Raw genomic sequence first — 22,576 nt, forward strand, 5'->3', positions numbered from 1 at the left:
ACTGAAAACCTTATTTACTGATTATTGATTTTATTCACATAGAAACAATGCCCATAAATATAATAACTATATATTTATTGAAAAGACACTGGTTGTTAGAAATAAGTTGATCTTAAAGAAGAATGTTATTATGTTATCCAAACTATCCTAATATCAGTTGAAAGGTTTGATTCTAGATGATCAATACATCTTTGTATGGTTATGTGAAGTTATTTACAACTGGAAATAGTGATTACTGCAACTGATAAGATAAAGAATCAAAAGAAACATGTTAATAGAAATCACCCAAGTTGAAAGAGACTGGATGATACAAAATGCTATCTTCTGTTAAACAATAAAATATTGAAAACTGCATGATGTAAAAAATGATAGAAAAATTACACAAGTACACATTTTTTTAAGCTCAAATTATATACATTTAAATACATTAGTTGCATGTTTCAAACAATCTGGTAAAACATTTTTATTGTAAGGTAACAGTAGCACTCACCAGTCCAAAAGCAATACATTACATAGAATTTTTATTTGGTTAAGTAAGTGAATTTTTTTTAACATTGCCTGAACATGTATAATACTTTTCCCAAATTCTTTAGAAAAATCTTCAAATTTAAAAATGTTTGTTTTTTCAGAGAAATGTAAAAACTGAACAAGTTTCAATAAGTGTCTGGGCATGGATGGCCACTGCACTCATACAAAACCATGGACAAAATATCTTCATTGTAGCCTAAAACATGCATAGCAATTCACAATTTTTTATTGTATTGTTTCATTTGTTTTTTAAAATTGAAAAACTAACAATCAGAAATAGGTGAGTCATTCTGAAAACATAAGAGTCAATTGGAAAACTGTGGTAATTTTCAAAACTTAGTTAACAATAACCCTTCCTGTCACTAACAATCCAGAAAAACCTGGGTAAATTACTTGAACACAGTGACTATATAACTACATGTGACTAAACATTATTTTACAAGGTAATATATTTCAAGTTACAATATAAATTATGGCTCTCTTTGTAATAATTTTAAATGCCAATATTAAGATAAATGCATTTTGCATAAAACTAACTGGCAAAGATTAGGTAATATATCATGATTTTAGAACTCACCAGACTTGCAGGTTCACTATTGGTAATAAGAAAGTACATGAAAACAGCTAAGTGAGCTTGGTACCTCAAAAGCTTCCACATAGCATTAAATGGACCATGGTTTTCCAAAAGACCCTGTAAACCCAAAAGACAGAACAAATAAATAAAATCTTCAAAATACAGTAATTCTTGATCAAAATGAAGATTATTAGATCAATAGTACAGTTTATTCTTTAACACTTTCTGCCCTATATCAGACTAACATCCTAAGATTTCAAATAATGAAAACTGCTAGCCCTAACTGACAATTTTTAACCTCCTGTTGTAATTATTATTTACATGGTGGAAATCATTAAATTTCCTATCTGTGCATTTACAGGTTGTCTTTGAATGAAAACAACCATCAGCTCTGAGAATAATGAATTATAGACGTTTTTTATGTCACGAACTGTAAAATGAAATTTTCTGTACGTTTTTATTCGTAACTGTTTCTAAAGATGACAGAATAATATATACATTATATCATAACAGGGATTATTATTTTTTCCACAATTTCCCACTAATATTGTAATTTTGTTATGTAGCTACACAGATATAAAATTTCTTATGATGTTTCAAGTTGACTCAATAAATTTTGAGGATGAGTGTTCCTCTCTGTTGTCATTTAGTTATGATACTTCTTATTTCTTTGTTTGTTTTGAATTTTGTGCAAAGCTACAAGAGAGACATCTGCACCATTCATCCTTAAGTTAGTAGTGTATGACTAGAAGGAAAGCAGCTAGTCATCACCATCCACCACCAACTCTTGGGCTACTCTTTTACCAACGTACAGTGGGATTGACTGTCATATTATAAGACCCCAATGGCTGAAATTGCAAGCATGTTTTGGTGTGATGGGGATTTGAACCTGTGACCCTCAGATTACAAGTCAAGCACCCTAACCACATGGTCAGGCCTGTTATTTCTAAGCTAAAGAAAGGTAATAAATTAACCTTATGAGCTTCCTGTTATTATGTATTATAATACATTAATTGCTTTGTGAGTTAATTCTGTTCACAACAATTGGAGTTATGCAACTCAAGGCCATCAATCAATACTAGAATCTTACTTTTGCCCTTGGTCAAAAGCAAGAGATGTATTTTTTTGTTACAAAATTAATATAATAAAGCCACAGGTTACCACAGTTAAATACCACAGTTAATAACTATGTTAGATGTAGTTTTGATTATCTTCTAAATCTTAAGTTGAAAAAACAATCAAATTTATACTTCAAAAGTTATTATACATATAATGGAATGTGTATGAAATGTTTGTGTTCCATATTTGGTAATGTTATTGAGTTAGTAATACATATTAATAAAAGGTGACATAATACCAAACAATGGGCTTTAAAGAGTTAACAATCTATGTCAGAAACAAGAATTACAATCAGAAGATAGAGTAATTAGTCAACACAAAACATTCAAGTCGGTGATTATGTATTATGCACATCAACTCAATTTCACTCATTTTCACAATAGTTAGCTTCTCAGTTGTAAAATGTTGTTTCCAATATAACAAGGTGTGAAGAAATATTGGAAAATATGAGAAGTAAAATGAAAAATGTCAATAACATGTCAAGGTAATAAAATATACATATGCAAACATCAGCAAGATCAGAACCATTAACAGTGTTTCATTGTGCTGAAAAATAACTTGTCTTCACTGAAAACAAGGAAAATGTTATATTCATATAAGGATGAATTCAATAATATATATAGAAACATAAATTCAATCTAATACTTCCAAATGCAAATTTTTGTTTCTTTCAGCAATGCCTTTTTTCCATTCATATATAAGTATTCCAACCAAACCTCACACACCTAAGTTTTCAACAGAAATCCTTACCACTTCCGAGTCAGAAGGCCACTCATCATCTTCCATTGACATAATAAGATATTGAGACGGCTGTAAACTTCCTTGTCCAGGAGATGGAGACATTTCAGGAGGTGTGTCATACTTCTTCAGGGAGAAAAGAAAAATGTTTTCCTTTTCTACTCTCCAGTGAATTATTCAAATTATAGGACAATATTACAATTTACAAACAGTTGTCAAATCATATATATATAAAAACGACTCATTTGGGTTGAGATATTTTTTTTTTTTTTACGTAGAAGAACGAACAACGTTTCGACCTTCTTCGGTCATCATCAGGTTCACACTGAAGAAGTTCAAAACGTTGTTCGCTCCTCTACGTTAAAAAAAAAATAAATATAGATATATATTCTCAACCCAAACAAGCCGTTTTTACATATACATTTTTCTCTGCAAGTGGGTTTTCTCAACATTACTGATTATAGTTTCCAAATCGGGTTTCAAATGGGTTATTTTGGGACTGACAGATCAACTACACTTTTGTTACAAAGGCAAAAGTTCAAATAGTTCACTTAGTTTCACAGGTTAATAAACAAGTTCAACAAGAGTCACTTATAGAAATAAAATTTCATTATGAACTTCAAATTTATCACATCTCAACGTACTGTCTCAGTTAAAGTTAGTTCTTTAAGGTGTACATTTCTGGAATCTTGAGAGTAAATTTGTAGCCTAAAAGAAGTACATCTTTACGAGACTAAAGATTATTCGAACACATAAAAACTAATCCACTACTATTTTGATTCATTATTAAAGCTCTCAACACCTCAATCATTTTCTTCTAAGTCGTTATCTATTTTATATATACACACTCAAGCTGTCACAGTTAAACTAATAGTAACAATGATTAAAGAACAACACATTTAATGGATCAAAATGTTACTGAATGTCAGCAGCCTTTAAGCATGTTACTAGATATACTTAAAGCAGGACAACATGGATCCCAACTAATCACTCCATGCTATTATTTATGTCAGTTTCCTTTTAGTTACACTATAAGGTTTGTTAAAAAACTGTAGCAAATATAGTGAACCTGGTGTACAATGACTTCTATAGCATTTTTACTAACATTTTATTATAAGTAAATAAACTGTGATATTTCAAGTTTAAGGAATGGAAATTAGTTCCAAACTGAATTATTTAAAAATACACACACACACAGTTATTCAAAATATGTGGTAACAGATACCATGCCCAATCACTAAACTTACTCAGGTTAGAAATCCTATCTCTCTTATTAAAATTCAGTTACAATGTGATGATTTTTCACATATAGATGGCCTCTCAGAAAAACCTTTCCTCGAAGGATTACATCACTGGACATTCTTACACAAAGCTCTACATCTTACAATTATGAAATTATATAAAGCATACACTAAATGTAACAATAACTAATACATATAATGTTACATATTTGTAGTTTGATTGTCAATGTTCGTAATATGTAACAATAACTAATACATATAATGTTACATATCTGTAGGTTGATTGTCAATGTTCATAATATGTAACAATAACTAATACATATAATGTTACATATTTGTAGTTTGTCAATGTTCGTAATACTGATATTCTTTTATAATTTGAATTGATCAAATTATTCAAAGAATGGTTGCAACAAAAATGTTTTTAAAGATCCAACTGTGGTTTTGCAAACTAGCTAAAGTTAGATACATAAAAATAACATATTTAACCACATATAAATGTGAATTTATATGTTGTTAAATTTCCATAAAGAAATCCACTTCTTTGTGTATGACAAGATATATCAACATGTAAGTTCTAATAAAAAAAAAAAAAATCCAAATTATACCCCTGTATAAAACTTGTTACGAAATCCTTGAATTTATCACTACTTTATAATTATAATATTATCACAACTACATTGTTAAAAAAAATTTGGCAATGCTTTTAATTAAAAATACTTGTTCAAATTTCTTCACTTTTATAAGTTTTTCAGTTGTTTTTTTTTGGCAAATTTTGAGCAAAAAATTAGAGTAAATAGAGATGACAGCAAAAATGAAGGATTACATATGTTTTTAGAGGTTTTACTGGGAAGCCTGAAACAGTACAAATGGCAACAACTGATTTTCCTTTGTTGCAGAGCAAGCATTTTAGCAATTAATTTTTGTTAGTTAGTTGCAAACTGTTATTAATTCATTAGGGTTAACTAGAAACAGTCTCATGTATTTGTGTCATCTAGAAATAACTGCATAAACAAGTCTCAATACTTCAGAGAAGAGATGTGATCTAGACATGCCTAGTTTAAAAAAAGATTAACAGTTTCCTTCTAAAAACCAAATGTTTTACTTTGTGGGATCAGCATGTTTGCATCATTTGATGCTATTTCATTTCTCCATACACTTATGTAACTGATCTATTAATCCTAAAAGAAATTTAGCAAAAACCTGCAGTTAAATCAATATTTTCATGTTATTCTTGTTAAATATTTTAATTATCTGTTTTACATATTTATATCAGTATAAATTAATAAGGCAATTAGAAGGAAAATATAACAACAATTTTTCTGCAACTGATAATTGTAGCAACACATTTCAAGGAAGAGCAAACATATAATTATTTGATATATCAAATACATATCAAATAATGCACAACTAAAAGCAACGTACTTCAAGGAAGAGAAAACATTATTATTTGATACATCAAATACTTATGTCAAATAATGCACAACTATAAGCAACGCACTCCAAAGAAGAGCAAACAGATAAAATTATTTGATATATCAAATACACAAGCCAAATAATGGACAACAACTATAAGCACTATCATCTACTATACAGGACCTTGAAGTTATTAATTAACAAAAGTGCTGTTAGTAGCATTGTAAAATACCTGTTGACTAGGCGAGATTAAGCTGTTCACAAGCTTTAATTCCAAAGGTAAAGCTGGCAGTGGCCTGCCATCCATAGGGTTAAACGTGTTAGACTTTACTTCGGGTATAACAGCTGGAGTTGTGGCACAGTTTCCAGTTGTAACACACGGCAGATCTCTAGTATGACATCCCTAAAAGCCACAGAGCACAATTTGCACAAATGACAACACTATGAAGCAGGTTGCACCAAGAAGTTGTTGACGGCAATGAAAAATTACAGAAATAGGAATGTGTTCTAGCTTTGCTCACTAAAACAAGTAAAGATACTGTACAGAAGTGGTACATCAGATGACTATTAAAATCAGGAACCATCAGGTTTCTTCTCTTCATAAATATTCTCAAAACAATCTCTCTCAATTAGTTTATATTAATTCAAAACAAACTGTAGATGACTAAATATGATAAATTACATTACAAAAAATGAAATTTAGTCTTGTTCACATATTTTATCAGCTATGATTTATTTGTGTGCTTTTAGTGCTAGGAAATTAAGTTTTCATTTTGACATGACAATGTTTTTCACAGTATTCAGATTTGTAAAATAAGACAAACCACCAGCTGTTTATTTATTACTAAATAATGTAACCTACACGTTATATCTTAGCTTCACATACTGCATTTATTATTACTAATCCTATTTTAACACTGATGCTTAATCATTTTAAGCAGTTAAGCACAAAACTATAATTGTAATACATTTATGTCCTTTAACAATACCAACAAATCTATATTTAAGTACAATTTAAAAAAGTCATTTTCAACTGTTAATAACCAGCAGGTAACATACAGCAGAATACATTTTGGTTTTAAATTTCTGTATCTTACTTTTGAGGACTGACTGGCAATTATTAAAATGAATGTTTTTTAATATATAATAAAGTTGTTTTCTATCTTGATATTAACTAACCCTTTTTGTACTACCTACTGCTAATGAAATATTGTACAGGAGTGTCTGGTATAAAAAAGATCCACACTCACACTAAGATAGACAAGAAACATAATTGTAAAAACAAACACTTTACAAAAAAATGTTGAAATGTGAAACAAAATAAATACTGACCTCTTCGTGACACATATCTTCACCTTCCACAACTTCCATACCATCACATATTAGATCTGAAAGTGGGGGTGTACCTGGAGGAGTTACTTGAGGACTATCTGTTGAACTTTCATTATGACTGAAGGATTGACCCTGTTTTATGACAAGTGACAAAATTTAACATATAATTTACCAAATAGGCTTTTCTCACCAATAATGTTTCATTAAAAAAATAAATAATAACAAATACTACAGAAAGTATGATAAAAAATAATTAGAACATGAAAAGTAAAACTGAAGTTATTAAGTTTTATTTGCAGCATATATATACCTTAGATTGTTGACAGTGGCATATTTTGTGTACAGTAATCAATACAAGTAACAAATAGATAATGGTAAATATAAAACTTCACTGTGTATGCTAAATATGATTTGTTTGTTTGTTGTTAAGTATAGAGTTATACCACAGACTTTTGTTTATTTGTTCTTTGAATTTCAAGCAAAGCTAGATGAGGGCTATCTTCACTACCTGTCCCCAATTCAGCAGTGGAAGACTAGAGTGAAGGCATCTAAACATTACTATCAACTGGCAAATATTGGGATACTCTTTTACCAACAAATAGTGAGACTGACTGCACATTATAACACCCCCATGGCTGATAGTGCAAGTACGTTTGATGGGATGGGGATTAGAACCCACAACCCTATGTTGCAAGTCAAGCACACTGACCATCACGAGCTGTGATGAGCTCACCAACTCTATCCAATCCTGAAGATGCAAAAAAAATAAGTCTTAGCAAATCCTCTATTTTTCATTAATATCAAGTATAAAGCAATCTCTCATGTGAACCACAGACTTCTCTTCATGCAGAATGTCTGTTATAAATAAAGTTTGTTATAACTCAAACATACTTATAGTGTTAAATGCTATAAATTTGCAATGATGAGAAAAATACTTGATGTAAAAATGCATCTCAGGATAGCTGGCATGGGTATTAAAATTTTTATTAAAATAGAGAAAAACATTTTGACCTTCTCAGGTCAACCCCAGGTTAACAAAGAAACCTAAAGATGACCTAAGAAAGTCGAGATGTTGTTCTTTATTTTAATAAAAGTTTTAATTTTCATTCCAGCCACCTTGAGATACAGATACCATGAATATGGTTACACGGAAATTCAAAACGAGTGACACTGGTTCTGGCTATATGGATATCTTCGTATTTTTCATTCACTACTACTAGGTATTATACAAGTCTGCAGAATCACTATATCAAGTTATAGCCCATTTCTAAGTCTGTATTAAAAAAGAAGTATCATAAGTGTATTCAAATATTAAGATATCTTAATATTTATATAAATATTTTTTAACTTATCTGCTTCAGAATATTAAATTACTATCTGTGATCTGTCTAGAAATTAAAAATTCAAATACCTACACAAAAAGACAGAATTTTATACATAAGACACTTTACCCATAAAATTTGTCAAAATAGTTATATGTAAAGTATTTGTCTGATACAAAAAAATGAATTCATTTAACAACAGGTTTTTGATGAAAATTTTAATACAGTATAGAAACTTTTGTTCAAGTTTGACGTTGGATATTTTTGCTGATACACTCAAATTACAGATGTACTTGTGCATTTACTTATTAATATAAAATAATGAAAAATTAAAACATACATATAACAGTCATTTATAAATCCACTACCCCCCAAAGGAAAGAATAAAACATTTCAATGCCTTTAACAAATTATTGGAAAGTTGTGTGAGTAATTATGGTTTGAATAATGAAATAATGTGAGTAAATAATGAAATTGTTCATAACAATTTAGTTAACTAAGAGAACATACCTCGAGTGCCATAAATTTCAGTTTTCACTTCAAGAATTCTCAAAGAATAAAATTTATAGAATGAAAAATATTGTGTGATATGAATTTTCTGTTTTGAGCATATTTGCTGTTTCACGGAAAAACCTACTAACCCGAAGAATGATGTTTGTCTGTCTTTTCCTCTTCTTCACTGTATCTGGTAAGCGATCTAAATTGCCCGACTTCCTACTAAATGGGTGATGACTTAGTTCACTTTGTGTCCTTGAAAGGCTATAAGCTGGTTTATATTGATCCCCTTTCTGTTGATGGAACTGAAGCAAAGAATCTGGACTGGAACTCTGACGAGAATGTTTTGGTAAGAGCTTAACAGGATGCTAAACAGAACAAAAATAACACTTCAAATATGAAATGTGTAAAGCAGCCAGATTTAAAAGTATAAAAATTTAATTTTTACTTGAAATATATATAGAAAAGAGCAAGAAAAAGCTCAAAAGATTATAATTATTGTTTTAAGTTTTTAAGTTTCCAGTTACATATAAAACATTGAGACATTCTGATAGTGATATATTAGCATGGGAAAATTAATGGTAAAAACTCATAAGTACTGTTAAAACATATAACACAGAGAATGTCATAAACATTTGTTCTGACAAATGAATATTTAAAATATTCATATCTTACATATTAATGTCTCCATACTGTTACTTCATTGTGTGAATAACTCTGCTATCAAACTACAAACACCCAACGTTGTCTAACAATCACTTCAGTTTAGTGAAAAATTAAATGTAGTCAAATAACTCATGAAATTCAACTAAGAGAGAAGCTAATGCATATTTATTACAACCATTACTCTCTGTGGAATTTTCATTATATTTTGTGTGTAGGTTACAATTTAACTTACAATTATTTATATTACTTTTGAAGATGTGTGCTATTACACTATTAAAGATAAAAGAATGCAAGATTATGAATCATATTGTTCTAAACTAAGACATGATAAAAATGTATGGATGTGATACAAGTTTTTGAAGGAATGGTACTTGTACAATACAAGTGAAAGTTTGAAAATTGTAATCTCTTTACAGCGAGTAATATTACATTTATATACATTACAAGTGAGAATAGAAGCTTAATAAACGACAAAACTTGTAATAAAAAAACGTGTAAGCTGCATACATTTTACCCACAAGTATCTTAACTTGCCCACTTTGAATTAAAAATCAGAAGTATGAAAAATAGCATCTCAGGTCTATCTATTATTCCCACAAGTCACTGCCCAAGAGACCTTTCCTATTATACCATAAATCACTCATTCCATAAACAAATAGTTAGACAGATAGTCACAGCTATATTGTGCATTTGTGAATTTAGCCGTAAAGAAACTATAGTTTGTTTTTAATACACAATTATTGCAGCATGTACTGTAACAATAGAGTACAGATGAACAATTTGTCTTATCAGTTGTGTTATAAAATAACTGTGTGTAAATTTGATGAAAAAAATAACTATTTAAAGTTCTGAATACAGTTGTGGTGAATAAATGAGTAATAAATATTTGTATGTATATATGACTCATTTTGATGTATTATTTTAAAGCAAGTGTATTATGTGCTATTTCTTGTGGAAATTTAAAACCAACAATATACATACATAGAATATAAGAATCTGACACCCAATCTGAGCACAAGAAAAACTTCCAATCTGAATAAGAAATGAGCAATACACTGCAGTAAAAATAATGTTATATGTAATTTAACAGAACAATTTAACAGATATAAAATGTCACAGAAAATTACTGTCAATTTGTGGTAAAAGTGAAAGATGGGCGAGAGAATGACTTTCTAGTTCATGTTTCAGTGAACAAAAAAAAGATTTGAAGTTATAAGATCAGACTTTGCTTTTTGTATTATAACGAGTAATTTATGCTAAACTGTACTTCAGAAAGTGATGGTAAATGAATTAGTGAGTGGGCAAGATGTAGAGAAACAATGTCATGATTTTCATACAACGAAATATTGAGGATTTATTTAAATATTTCTTTATAAAACTAAGAAATTAAAACACATATAATCAATATTTTCTTATTAACTATTGTGTGATCCCAAGTTCATTCATATGAAATGATAATCAAGTTGTAAAAGGTCATGACATGCACACAGTTGTACCGATGATAATGAAGTTGTAAAAGGTCATGACATGCACACAGCTGTACCGATGATAATCAAGTTGTAAAAGGTCATGACATGCACACAGCTGTACCGATGATAATCAAGTTGTAAAAGGTCATGACATGCACACAGCTGTACCGATGATAATCAAGTTGTAAAAGGTCATGACATGCACACAACTGTACCGACTTCATTATAGGCTTACCCCTAAGCTTTCACAAATATTTTCAAATCTTGAAGCCAGCACAAACACCTAGAAGCCAACTGTGCCTAACCTAACTTCACTATTGGTCATACTCATAAATGTATATTTAATTTCACAGTAATGGGATTTAGGTTAACAATAACAATCAACAACCATTTGATAGCATTGCCTTAACTACCTTTGGTCCCTTCTGAGTCTAAACATGAATACAAGAAGAAAAACAAAATGCTGAGAAATAAGTAACATGCTGTGCAACTCTTTTACTTTGAGACAATCAAGGCCTAACATTTGATGATATTCTATGCATTAAAAATAGAACAAATATCACAAATCTAAATCTAAATAAAAACTTCAATTTGTCACAGCTTTATGTTGTTGATATGTTTCTCATAATTCTAGTAATTTTAATCAAGTACACGAGCTACAATAACTAGCAAAATTCATAAAAATATTTTTAAGTTTGCTTATCTGATTGCATTGAAGTTGGATAATGAGGGACCCATTTTATGTATATAAAAGAAACGTTTGGAGACAACTTGAATGTATAATGAAGAAAATTATTATAAATGTACAACATTTCAACAAAATTGTGTCATTCTCAAGCACAATCTTCTTCATTACCCAATCAAGCCATCTCCAGACTGTCATCTGATGGCATTGCTCGATCACATGATGGTGTTTCTAGTGTAATCATAATAAAAACATGAAAGTGTGTGTCAGATTTTAAAGTTCAACTCACCAGCAATTCTTTTGGACTGGCAGGTTTTGTAATGTTTTCTAAAGATGTTGACAGTGGTAATGACTTTTGAATGGTATTACTAAGATCATTCTCTCCACGATAACATTTAACCTGAGAACATGGAGGACCAGTTGGTGATGTTAAATATTCTACTCTAGTAGCATTATTTGTATAACTCGGAGAAGTGACTCCTCTCTGTTCTGATTTAGGCAGCACAGGGGCTGATATCTGATGAACAAGAGTTCTTCCCTGAAGGTAACAGGACGGTTGAGCAACAAGACTTGCTGATCTAGTTTCTCTTTCAGGATGTCTAACAGGAGGAGGGGACTTAGGAGAGCGAGGCACCTGGATAAACAAGTATGATAAATGAACTAAAAAGTATCAAATCTACAAAGTTAAGCCTAAAAATATTTCTATTTGCAAAAACTGACCAAATTAATTTTACAACACAATACCATAACTCTTTTGGCCATGGCTCAGTCGATTCAAACTCAAAATGTACCGTCAGAGTTTTTATATATATATTTATATCTTCTAATTTTTTTTTATGATGATTATGAGGTCAGTCTATTGATAGACCTCATACAAGGTATAGAAACTAACATTAAACATAGTCTTACTGAAAACAAACTTTGAAATGTATTTAGGAGGTTTTAGAGATTACACAAATAATATTTGAGATTTTTGGAAAAAAGAAGAGATTTTTAATCATAACATGATTACTATTTACAAATAAATTTTTAAACATTTATATTATTAAATAGAGAAGTTATGCAAACAATTATCTCTTCTAGTTACAACCTTTGTACCCAGTTGCTGTTTGTCATATGTTGCTAAGTGTTAAGAAATTTCACACAAGGACACAATTTATTTTTTAGGTTTTACACACACACACACACATACATACACACACACACATATATATATATATATATATACACATTTGAAATACCAAAAAAATCATAAATTACTATATCAATACCATAGAATTTCATTACAATTTATTATGTTTAGTAACCAAGCTGTATTTGGGTCTAAATAAATATGAAATTTTCATGAAGGTTTGTTTTGAAAGGAAAAGACAATGCTGTTAAATTGAAAATGGTTGAAAAAGAACCACATGGGGACATTCTAAACTTCTGATTGGTTATTCACATCCTACATAGAAGTGTATATAAGGAACCGTTGGTGAACAGGTGGGCAGGTCCACATAAGGAACCGTTGGTGAACAGGTGGGCAGGTCCACATAAGGAACCGTTGGTGAAGAGGTGGGCAGGTCCACATAAAGAACCGTTGGTGAACAGGTGGGCAGATCCACATAAGGAACTGTTGGTGAACAGGTAGGCAGATCCACATAAGGAACCGTTGGTGAAGAGGTGGGCAGGTCCACATAAGGAACCGTTGGTGAAGAGGTGGGCAGGTCCACATAAGGAACCGTTGGTGAAGAGGTGGGCAGGTCCACATAAGGAACCGTTGGTGAAGAGGTGGGCAGGTCCACTGCATTTCATTCAGTATACATGAGCAATGTTTCAGCAAACAGAAAATATAGGAAGTTCTTACTTTGTATTCTCTTTTTTTCAATATTAGTAATTTGGGTTCTAACTAAGTACAAAATTACAGACTATTTATTTTGACATCACAAACATCTAATTTGAACTAATGCTACATTCAGCATACCAAGTTACACACAAAAAAGTTTATATTTAGGTGTGTTTTTTAATATTCACTTTTAAATTAAGAAATTAAAAATGTACAATATGAAAATTTGAATCGTAATCTACAATTTGACAAACTTAATGACACAAATTCATAAAATAGTAGCTGAATGAAATTTTGAATGCAAATCAACACATTAGATGAGACAGCCTTTGACTCACAAGATTTAACTGAAACAGTTTTCCATATCTTAAACTTGTGTCCTCTAGTTTCATTGGCTGTAGATACTTAGAAAATGTCATCTGTAATTACGAATTACAAACCTCTAACAATCATAAAAATCTTAATAACATGTTTCAACTGTTGAGCATATGATAACCCAAAGAAAGTTGGAATGATCCTGAAAGTGTTGTGATAGCCAATATCCATTGCTCTTTTTTTGGGGGTGGGGTGGGGTTAAAAGGCATTTGCTAAATATTAGTCCAGCTTACAGTCTAAATGTCTCTTCACAATTTTGGAGTATAATCAGAATTTAAAAGGAACATTACCTTAACTGCATAAGTATAATTTTAGTTAACAAGATACATCTTGGAACTGTGAAACTGTATATACTACAACACTGAATTATACATATCTTCCTAATATTTGACAAGCTTTTAGTTAACATTACAAGTTGTTGAGCACAAAAATATAATATTCAAACAAATTATTTCTATTAAAGATCTGTCTGTGAATTTCTCAAGCCTTCACTTAGTGTGAGTGAAAGGTAATTTTCTTGCTAAAAATAAAAACTTAATTTACCTTACAGTTTTCATATTTGATTTATATAACTTCTAGAGCCTCCAATGTAACTGTCAAGAACAGATAACTAGGGTATAAATTTTGTAACATTAAACCACTGTGTGCCAACACAGCCACACTGACAGGTGTTTCCTGAATTTCATGCAAAGCCACATGAGAGCTACCCATGCTAGCCATCCCTAATTAAACAATGTAACACAAGAAGAAAGGTAGTTAGTCACCACCACCCACCAACAACTCTTGGGCTATGCTTTTACCAGTGAATAGTGGAATTGACCATCACATTATAATGCCTCCATGGCTGAAAGGGCGAGCATGTTTTAGATTATCAGTCAAGCACCTTAACTACCTGGCCATGCTGGTTAACTGTCAATGAGAATTTGACCTTTAACTTTAAATAACACCATATGCAACAATCAGGTTTAAATGTACATTTTAACTGTAACTGTGGAAACAGGCTCCAAATGACATTTCTCAAGTGATTCTTAATGATAAAAAGAATATTTACTCACAGAATAGCAAGAGGACATTTTAGTAATTCAATGGTATATAACATACCAACACTTCATTTATTTAGATAATTAGTAATTCAATGGTATATAACATACCAACACTTCATTTATTTAGATCATTAGTAATTCAATGGTATATAACATACCAACACTTCATTTATTTAGATAATCAGTAATTCAATGGTATATAACATATCAACACTTCATTTATTTAGATAATCAGTAATTCAATGGTATATAACATACCAACACTTCATTTATTTAGATAATCAGTAATTCAATGGTATACAACATACCAACACTTCATTTATTTAGATAATCAGTAATTCAATGGTATATATACCATTACCAACACTTCATTTATTTAGATAATCAGTAATTCAATGGTATACAACATACCAACACTTCATTTATTTAGTTAATTAGTAATTCAATGGTATATAGCATATCAACACTTCATTTATTTAGTTAATCAGTAATTCAATGGTATATAACATACCAACACTTCATTTATTTAGATGATTAGCAATTCAATGGTATATAACATACCAACACTTCATTTATTTAGATAATTAGTAATTCAATGGTATATATACCATTACCAACACTTCCTTTATTTAGTTAATCAGTAATTCAATGGTATATAACATACCAACACTTCCTTTATTTAGTTAATCAGTAATTCAATGGTATATAACATACCAACACTTCATTTATTTAGTTAATCAGTAATTCAATGGTATATAGCATATCAACACTTCATTTATTTAGATAATCAGTAATTCAATGGTATATAACATACCAACACTTCATTTATTTAGATGATTAGCAATTCAATGGTATATAACATACCAACACTTCATTTATTTAGATAATTAGTAATTCAATGGTATATATACCATTACCAACACTTCATTTATTTAGATGATTAGTAATTCAATGGTATATAACATACCAACACTTCCTTTATTTAGTTAATCAGTAATTCAATGGTATATAGTATACCAACACTTCATTTATTTAGATAATCAGTAATTCAATGGTATATAACATACCAACACTTCCTTTATTTAGTTAATCAGTAATTCAATGGTATATAACATACCAACACTTCCTTTATTTAGTTAATCAGTAATTCAATGGTATATAACATACCAACACTTCATTTATTTAGATAATCAGTAATTCAATGGTATATAACATACCAACACTTCATTTATTTAGATAATCAGTAATTCAATGGTATATAGCATATCAACACTTCATTTATTCAGTTAATCAGTAATTCAATGGTATATAACATACCAACACTTCATTTATTTAGATGATTAGCAATTCAATGGTATACAACATACCAACACTTCATTTATTTAGATAATTAGTAATTCAATGGTATATATACCATTACCAACACTTCATTTATTTAGATAATCAGTAATTCAATGGTATATAACATACCAACACTTCCTTTATTTAGTTAATCAGTAATTCAATGGTATACAGCATATCAACACTTCATTTATTTAGTTAATCAGTAATTCAATAGTATACAGCATATCAACACTTCATTTATTTAGTTAATCAGTAATTCAATGGTATATAGAATACCAACACTTCATTTATTTAGTTAATCAGTAATTCAATGGTATATAGAATACCAACACTTCATTTATTTAGTTAATCAGTAATTCAATGGTATATAACATACCAACACTTCATTTATTTAGATAATTAGCAATCCAATGGTATATAACATACCAACACTTCATTTATTTAGATAATTAGCAATCCAATGGTATATAACAAAATAACACTGCATTTATTTAGATAATTATGGAGTATTCTATCATTTACAAAAGTTGGAAAAATCATTCATGCAGAAGCATTACTGGATATTATTAAATAATTTATACATTATCTGACATGTGCTAGACTGTTTATGGGCAAAATAAAACAATATTTTGACTAAATATTCCTTCCAACTTGCAAAGTTGAAATACAAACCTGTAAACATTTTACTGTGATATGCTACACATTTAAAATACTGCACAGAAACAGACTGGTTACAAAGGTCATCCTTCTTTTTATGAAGCTTTGGAAAATCATAAAAAGTACAAGGATGACTTCTTGATGGTCTAATTTTAAGTCACCTATTTTGTATTTTTTTAGCTACTGAAACTTAAGCTGAAGTCATAATGCAACTAATGTTATAATATTTTAAAGTAAAAAAAAAAGCTCCAGGCTTAACTTAGTTCAATAACAAAAATGTCTTAAGTTGTGTAAAATATTAAAGAATTTTGCAAAAACTTACGTGAAATAATCATACTTTTCTAAACTTCAGTTTCACATAAAACAGACTGAATGCAGTTCACTTGTTCTTTCATTATTATAAAGACCTATCTAATTAAAATATCTGAATGTAACCCAAGATTTGATTTTGGAATTAAAAACACTACGACATGCAGATAACTTGTACGATCCCAAGTTTTTCAATGTCTCTCATAAAACTTCATCTAGATTGATCAGAAAGTGTTGATACAACAAAATTTGTGCTACCAGACTATAGATTTGAAATAAACTAATGACAGGTTGAACATTCTAATGGAAATAGCACAAATTGTTACAGATATGTTTAAACAGAATCATACCAATGTAATATAACTTACAGAATCTGGATAAGTGCCAGAAGTAAAACTAAGTAGTTGCTCTTCCAAAATTTTCATTCTCTTTTCAGCTTTACTCATTTCTTCTCTGAGTTTGTCTGATGGATGTTTTGAAAACTCACTTTTTAAGTCCTGAAAAAAAAATCAAACGTCACAAGTTCGGCTTAATAAACTAACAACTTGAAATAACTTTTTGTGTATACATGTGTGTCTGTACATAATCATTCAGTCATTTTTTCCTCACATTCTGGCAATTTTGGTTAAATAATCCAATTTGAAGTAGGCAAAAGAGATCAATTTCAATTGTAAATAATGTCTATTTCAATAATGTGTCAGATTCAATTTTTTAATGCTGAAAGACAATTATCAAATTTCAAGTTCACTCTTACCACTCAAACTATCAAGAAAACTTTGCAATTAAACATTAGTTTTTTAAGTTTATTTTTACATAATTCTGAATGCTTATTTCCATCTCTCATGCTTTAAAATACAGAAACACCTTTTTAATCAAAGAAAATGGAAATAGACACAATGTACATCACTGTTAAACACTTAAATATATCAAATGCACGTAACTGGATTTGCATGGTGTTCATTAGCTGAAAAATGATCAAATCAACATCTTTCACAGAGCACTGCTAATATGGTTTTATAACAGGAAATTTCATATTTAATATCAATCACAATAAAAAGATAAAGTAACATTAAATTATGCTTTAGCCTGCTTAATGAATTGGATCCAAACTAATTAATTATGCTTTAGCCTGCTTAATGAATTGGATCCAAACTAATGAATTATGCTTTAGCCTGCTTAATGACTTGGATCCAAACTAATGAATTATGCTTTAGCCTGCTTAATGACTTGGATCAAAACTAATTAATTATGCTTTAGCCTGCTTAATGAATTGGATCCAAACTAATGAATTATGCTTTAGTCTGCTTAATGACTTGGATCAAAACTAATTAATTATGCTTTAGATTGCTTAATGAATTGGATCAAAACTAATGAATTATGCTTTAGTCTGCTTAATGACTTGGATCAAAACTAATGAATTATGCTTTAGCCTGCTTAATGAATTGGATCCAAACTAATGAATTATGCTTTAGTCTGCTTAATGACTTGGATCAAAACTAATTAATTATGCTTTAGCCTGCTTAATGACTTAGATCAAAACAAATGAATTATGCTTTAGCCTGCTTAATGACTCAGATCAAAACTAATGAATTATGCTTTAGCCTGCTTAATGACTTGGATCAAAACTAATGAATTATGCTTTAGCTTGTTTAATGACTTGGATCAAAACTAATGAATTATGCTTTAGATTGCTTAATGAATTGGATCAAAACTAATGAATTATGCTTTAGTCTGCTTAATGACTTGGATCAAAACTAATTAATTATGCTTTAGCCTGCTTAATGAATTGGATCCAAACTAATGAATTATGCTTTAGCCTGCTTAATGACTTGGATCAAAACTAATTAATTATGCTTTACCCTGCTTAATGACTTGGATCAAAACTAATGAATTATGCTTTAGCTTGTTTAATGACTTGGATCAAAACTAATGAATTATGCTTTAGATTGCTTAATGAATTGGATCCAAACTAATGAATTATGCTTTAGTCTGCTTAATGACTTGGATCAAAACTAATTAATTATGCTTTAGCCTGCTTAATGACTTAGATCAAAACAAATGAATTATGCTTTAGCCTGCTTAATGACTCAGATCAAAACTAATGAATTATGCTTTAGCCTGCTTAATGACTTGGATCAAAACTAATGAATTATGCTTTAGCTTGTTTAATGACTTGGATCAAAACTAATGAATTATGCTTTAGATTGCTTAATGAATTGGATCAAAACTAATGAATTATGCTTTAGTCTGCTTAATGACTTGGATCAAAACTAATTAATTATGCTTTAGCCTGCTTAATGAATTGGATCCAAACTAATGAATTATGCTTTAGCCTGCTTAATGACTTGGATCAAAACTAATTAATTATGCTTTACCCTGCTTAATGACTTGGATCAAAACTAATTATGCTTTAGCCTGCTTAATGACTTGGATCAAAACTAATTAATTATGATTTAGTCTGCTTAATGACTTGGATCAAAACTAATTAATTATGCTTTAGCCTGCTCAATGACTTGGATCAAAACTAATGAATTATGATTTAGCCTGCTCAATGACTTGGATCAAAACTAATTAATTACGCTTTAGCCTGCTTAATGACTTGGATCAAAACTAATTATGCTTTAGCCTGCTTAATGACTTGGATCAAAACTAATTAATTATGATTTAGTCTGCTTAATGACTTGGATCAAAACTAATTAATTATGCTTTTGCCTGCTCAATGACTTGGATCAAAACTAATGAATTATGATTTAGCCTGCTCAATGACTTGGATCAAAACTAATTAATTACGCTTTAGCCTGCTTAATGACTTGGATCAAAACTAATGAATTATGATTTAGTCTGCTTAATGACTTGGATCAAAACTAATTAATTATGCTTTAGTCAGCTTAATGACTTGGATCAAAACTAATGTTTTCAAAGTTTGAAAGATTCCTCTGAAAACTTCAGCTATATTTCTGATATATAAATACTGCACTTATCACTGCATATCAAGTATTATTTTGTATGCTTTATCAAGCAAGACAGAAAATAAATCATACCTCCAAGTATCGTCCTTCCTTGTCTAACATTTTTTTAATTGTATGAATCTTTTCCTTGTTCAACTGATGTTGCTTTTCAGCCTAAAACACATTTTTTAATAAACTTTTGCTATAATACAGTGAGAATACATAAGAGATCAGTTTAATTTTATACCAATAGGAAGAAAAGAATTAAAATTAACAATAAATAAGCACATAACAAACAAGAGATCAAAATGTAAAAAATTATAAATTATGCAAGTGCTGAAAATTGTAGTTTTCTTCACTTAAACCATAATATAAGCACTTGTAATTACATTTCTCAATTACTAATAAATAATAAATTTCAAAGTACAAGGCTCTTGTAGATACAGAAATTTCAAAGATACTGTTTCACAAGAAATTTTAAGAAATTTAATTATTTTTAAATAACATCAATATGTTAAAACTCAATTTATAAAAATTCAAACAATTTCAGCACACATTTCAAATGAGAAACATCAATGAGATAATGACTGAAGTCATTGAAAACAATTACTTAATCTCTCACACATTTTTTACTAAAGACTTGATGTGTCCTATCTTTAAGATTATCAAGTTATGCATCATGGCCTGCTTACTCTAACCTATGTTACTGTTAGACTAGCTAGATTGTTTTGCAAGCATTCCACAAGATAAAACAGTAAAATCTGTTTACATCAACTGGCTGTGGTCCGGTAATCCTCTCAAATGGTGGCGACCCTTTATTTGGTGCTCCGTAGCTATGATTTGCTGCCACACTGTTTCCTGACCCACTACTGGATTGACTACCACCAGGAAGCCTGCTGTTGGGGCCACAAGGTTTCCCAAGTAATGTTAGCGATACGTACGATCCAGCTTGACAAAAACATTAAGTTTCACAATTACTCTTAACTTCAAAACAGTAAGTAATGACAACCTGTAAGATGATCAAATTTCAGATAACTTGGGGTATGATGCAAACAAGTATGTATTATATTATTGTGGTTCCTACTGATCAGTTACTAATGATTAGATACTAATCACCAATTAAATTATACTCTATTATATTTCAACTGCTGTCTTCAAGGGAATTCTCATAAAACTACAATATGTTGTGAAGAGAATGAAGCTTGAATCACAGGTGGTTTAATTAGAAATGTAAGTTTGATATCTACTTGTACATGCTCGTACCAACTGGAATTTGAACCAGTGATATGAGTGGCTTCAAGAAGACATCCAGGTTTTGCTGGCTTCTGTGTTACATTGGATGAATTTGTTATCAACTAGATAAGTGAAAAATGTCTTTTAACTTTTTACTTTTGTGTAATTTAATGCATATTTCAGTTCACAATATACATTCCTCACAATATTAGTTACTGCACATAAACAGTCTAAGACACCTATTGTGTTTCTCAACTGACTTTCTGCTTTTATTTCTACAGCATACAGGTGTTCATATTCAATTTTGAGGTTGTTGGAATTTTGTTTTGCTGTCCATTGGGTTTTCTTGTGGTTTGATGGTTGTCAGCTGCTATTATATTGCATATTCTACACACTGTTCTAATTTGGGATGCTTGCACACGTTCTGTATGGTATCAAACATCTGTGACATTGAGAATGTGGTCATGATTTACTTTTCACATTTATCTTCAGTTTCTTCGTCAACTGTTTGGAATATTCATTCTGAAGGTGGAAAACAGTGATATGTTGTTTTTTACTACTTCATATCTTCTGTATTACAGTTCGTATTTTTTCTCAAGACGAGTCAGTCTTATGACACCTGTTGAAGTCATCTGATTTTCACCTTAATGTCTATACATGTTTTCTGGTATACGAGTTATCCGTTTCAACAACCACCACATGTACAGATAATTTATAAATTTATTATAAATTGTATACAATTTGCTCAGCAGCCCTTCGATAGTCTGTGTGGTTATATCTCATGGCATGGTAAAAAGCACATGGGGAGATTGCACTGTTTGCAGAAATAATTAGTCTGCTTTCTTTTCCATCCAGCTGTGTATCTATCACTGTAAACTGTACAATCAGGTTTGTGTTTTTTGTTTTCATACTGTCCAATATTTTGTCTTTCCACCAAGCACGCTGACCTTTATCAGTACTTGGTCTTCCTTTTCGTTTGACTTTGCTGACATGTCCCTCCAGCAAATTTTGAATAATCTGCTCTCTGAATAGTCTTGGAGATACCGGGTTTTCACCATTGCTCTTGGTGTCTGCACAATATATTATATATCCGTTAACAAGAACTAGCCTTGGTCAGTCAGTTTGTGCAATAAGTTATGTGGCCCTAACTACACCATATGCTTACCTAAAGCATATTACTTGGAAATCCCAAGTAAACAATAAATACACGTGGTTCTAGCCTCAAGTAGGTCTACAGGCCTGTGTGATTATGAT

The 22,576-nt window shown here is 30.2% G+C and overlaps 1 protein-coding gene across 1 annotated transcript in view; it reads right to left on the bottom strand.

Moving 5' to 3' along the window:
* The window catches only part of LOC143231672 (rho guanine nucleotide exchange factor 11-like), a 150,326-nt gene that overhangs the window by 92,357 nt on the left and 35,393 nt on the right, over positions 1-22,576 (bottom strand). The window contains exons 6-14 of the mRNA XM_076466255.1: positions 20,859-21,037; positions 20,183-20,263; positions 17,510-17,638; positions 11,875-12,219; positions 8,912-9,133; positions 6,949-7,080; positions 5,849-6,019; positions 2,972-3,085; positions 1,106-1,219 (exon numbers count right to left, since the gene is read on the bottom strand). Coding sequence (XP_076322370.1) covers positions 1,106-1,219; positions 2,972-3,085; positions 5,849-6,019; positions 6,949-7,080; positions 8,912-9,133; positions 11,875-12,219; positions 17,510-17,638; positions 20,183-20,263; positions 20,859-21,037 — 1,487 coding nt within the window. The remainder of the gene's footprint in view (positions 1-1,105; positions 1,220-2,971; positions 3,086-5,848; positions 6,020-6,948; positions 7,081-8,911; positions 9,134-11,874; positions 12,220-17,509; positions 17,639-20,182; positions 20,264-20,858; positions 21,038-22,576) is intronic.

This window comes from Tachypleus tridentatus, chromosome 11 (assembly GCF_004210375.1).
Source record: "Tachypleus tridentatus isolate NWPU-2018 chromosome 11, ASM421037v1, whole genome shotgun sequence".
In the NCBI taxonomy this organism is placed as follows: domain Eukaryota; kingdom Metazoa; phylum Arthropoda; class Merostomata; order Xiphosura; family Limulidae; genus Tachypleus; species Tachypleus tridentatus.